A 2,977-nucleotide genomic window follows, 5' to 3' on the forward strand; every position below is an offset into this window, starting at 1 on the left:
CTTAGAAGAAGTTTTTGGTGGATGCTCATTTTATACCCAGTGGTGGCACCCTTACCTATCTGCAATTATGGGAGAAAATTCCAGAAATATAACGTATATTTTCTAAAACACTTTGTTTCTTTATTTTATAAGTATTATTTTAAAGTCGCTATCATATCATTCTAGATTTGTTTGCAAACATTAGTTAGCCAATTGCTGAAGACTGAAAATGTTGTGTAAGCCTATTTTTGTTACACAAAGCAATTAAATAATAAACAGACAATAAACTAATATTAAATGCATTGTTTAGAAATGTTTTCATTTTTTCAATAGAGCTTAGAAAAAAACATGTGAATCTCCTGCTATGTTTTGTGCCATCAATAATTTTATTAAATATTTCATTTAATAATTTTATTTAATCCAGGCACGTTATTTTTCCTGCAAATAAAAATGAATTAAATCAGATTCTGCCTGAAATGAGCTTTGAGGGGATGATACAGCATATTTAAAAAAAAAAAAAAAACTACAATAAAGCTTTTATTGTAGCTTTTTTATTCCAGTCAGACCACTATTCCTAGCATTTCAGTGTCTTATAGGACTTCCTGCGTACCTCTATGACACAGATCACTCATGCCACAGTAACCTTGAGGTGCAGGGAGGGGAAAAGAGATTGAATCTCTAATGCAAAGTCAATGTGTGAGCCCTCACGTTTCATGCTATATACGTGGTCATGCAGGAGGTTAATTACCTTTGCTGCCTGGACTCTTTCTTGTCAGTCTAGCATGCTTCAAGAAAATGGCACATGCAAATGACCAAAAGCGATTTGTATGGTAATGCGCGCAGCTGTTTTGTGCGTAAAAACAACTGCTCCAAGCTTTTGGTGTCCGGTGCGCACTCACTGGATAAAGTTCTCATGTGAAACATTTTGCCTTGGCGTAATGCCAGCTGTCAGATCAATCTAATAACAACCAGATCGGTGTCATTGATCGTTCTACTTTAGCAGAAACAACGCTGCGTCTCCCTGACGTCTGTAAACTGTCAATCTGAGATCCTGGTTTTTGTTACGGCGGTGACGTCAGGACAGAGAGCAGCGGACTGTGCGCGCAGAGGTGCTTAAGCGAAAACACAACCTGTACCGGTGCGCCTTCCTCCGAGTTTGCCTTCAGCACCGGTGCACGGAGACCGGAGCAGAACAACAGCACCGGGACGGCGCGCGCCATGAACAGGTCTCTGACGCTGAACGCGCCGCGGAACGGTGGCGGCTCCGTGGCTGTGGATCACGAGCTCATCATCACATCTACCTTCGGGACCCTTCTGTCCGTTGTCTACGTGGTCGGAGTGTCGGGGAACGTGTACACGCTGGTGGTGATGTGCCACTCCATCCGTTTCGCCACTTCCATGTACATTTCCATCATCAACCTGGCTCTGGCGGACCTCCTCTACCTCTCCACCATCCCCTTCGTGGTTTCCACTTACTTCCTAAAGGACTGGTATTTCGGAGATGTGGGCTGTCGCATCTTGCTCAGTTTGGACCTCCTCACCATGCACGCCAGCATCTTCACCCTTACTGTCATGTGCACGGAGCGCTACCTGGCCGTCACCCAGCCGCTGGACACGGTGAGGCGCTCCAAGAGTTACCGCAAAGCTTTGGCATGGGGTGTGTGGCTGCTGTCTCTGCTTCTCACTGTGCCCATGATGGTAATGGTCACTCAGACCACAAAGAGAACCCCAGATGGAGGCGTGAAAAGAATGTGCGCACCCACATGGGCACCTTTGGCTTATAAGGTTTACGTTACCGTTCTGTTTGGCACCAGCATCATGGCACCGGGGCTGATTATTGGTTACCTGTACGTCAGGTTGGCGCGCACTTATCTGGAGTCCCAGCGCAACTCTGTGATCAGCAAAGGTGGCAAGAGGTCACCCAAGCAGAAGGTGCTGATCATGATCTTCACCATCGTGCTGGTGTTCTGGGCGTGTTTCCTGCCCTTCTGGATTTGGCAGCTGCTGCCTCTGTATCACACCAAACCGCTGAGCCTGGCCTCGCAGACACACACCTGCATCAACTACCTAGTGGCGAGCCTCACATACAGCAACAGCTGCATTAACCCCTTCCTCTACACGCTGCTCACCAAAAACTACAGGGAGTACCTGAAGAACAGGCACAAGAGCTTCTACAGGTACACCTCCTCGTTTAAGCAGCGGCCGCCCAGCCTCCACTCCTGGGGCAAGTCTGCGTCCTCCAGCAACCAGTACGAGTTTAACTCCGAGACGCTGGTCATGGGGTCGCTCAAGTGAGACGTGAACTGCATGTGGGAGTGGAGAAAAACTCGGGAGCAACAAATACTTTAGGTAAGGCCGCATGAATGCTCCACCAAGCACAAACCGAGGTCATACGGCGCGCATCACGCGCTCTGGTGACCAGTTTTAAACCAGGGCCGCTGCTGGCTGTTCGGGTGCTTTGAGCGTTGCTGTTTTTTTGTTTTTTTTTGGTTGCCCCCAAACATACACCCTCTTGGCCACCCAAAAAAGTAAATAGGACTTCCACATTTGCAGAACAGTTGTCTTTATTTCCAAAGTAAATTTCACTCTAAACCCCCAAGTATCAGTTTAATTTACTTCCTTCTTAAGTCATTATGGACTAAAAAAAAAAAATTCCACTTCATAAACATCCATTTTTCTTCTTTTTTTTTTAGCATACTTTTTTTTTGGGGGGGGGGGGGGTTAACAGATCTTATATGGTTTTGATAGCTTTCTTTGGTTTGATTACGTGACGTCACTGTTGTTCTAATTATTTACGACAAAATGTCCAACTGAGTTACATTAAATCCTCATTTTTAATATAATTGCTTTAACAAAAACTAATCATGCATTCAATGATGTAACTTTTTCATTTTCTGGATATTAACATTTGTGATTTTTACAGTTGATCCTTTGATGCATATTGTCCACTGAAGTAAATTTCCACAGGCAGTCTCTGCTGTGTGCACAAGCAAGATTG

At 45.0% G+C, this 2,977-nt stretch overlaps 1 protein-coding gene across 1 annotated transcript; it reads left to right on the forward strand.

Annotated features, from left to right (window-relative positions):
• Positions 1 to 1,197: 1,197 nt before the first annotated feature.
• LOC306771462 (urotensin-2 receptor) lies at positions 1,198 to 2,274 on the forward strand (the record flags this gene model as incomplete). Its single annotated transcript, XM_079260628.1, has 1 exon — positions 1,198 to 2,274. The coding sequence occupies one exon, from the start codon at positions 1,198 to 1,200 to the stop codon at positions 2,272 to 2,274; it is 1,077 nt and encodes a 358-aa protein (XP_079116754.1).
• Positions 2,275 to 2,977: the final 703 nt, after the last annotated feature.

The sequence above is a fragment of the Telmatherina bonti genome (genome assembly GCF_933228915.1).
Source record: "Telmatherina bonti genome assembly, chromosome: 21".
Taxonomy (NCBI): domain Eukaryota; kingdom Metazoa; phylum Chordata; class Actinopteri; order Atheriniformes; family Telmatherinidae; genus Telmatherina; species Telmatherina bonti.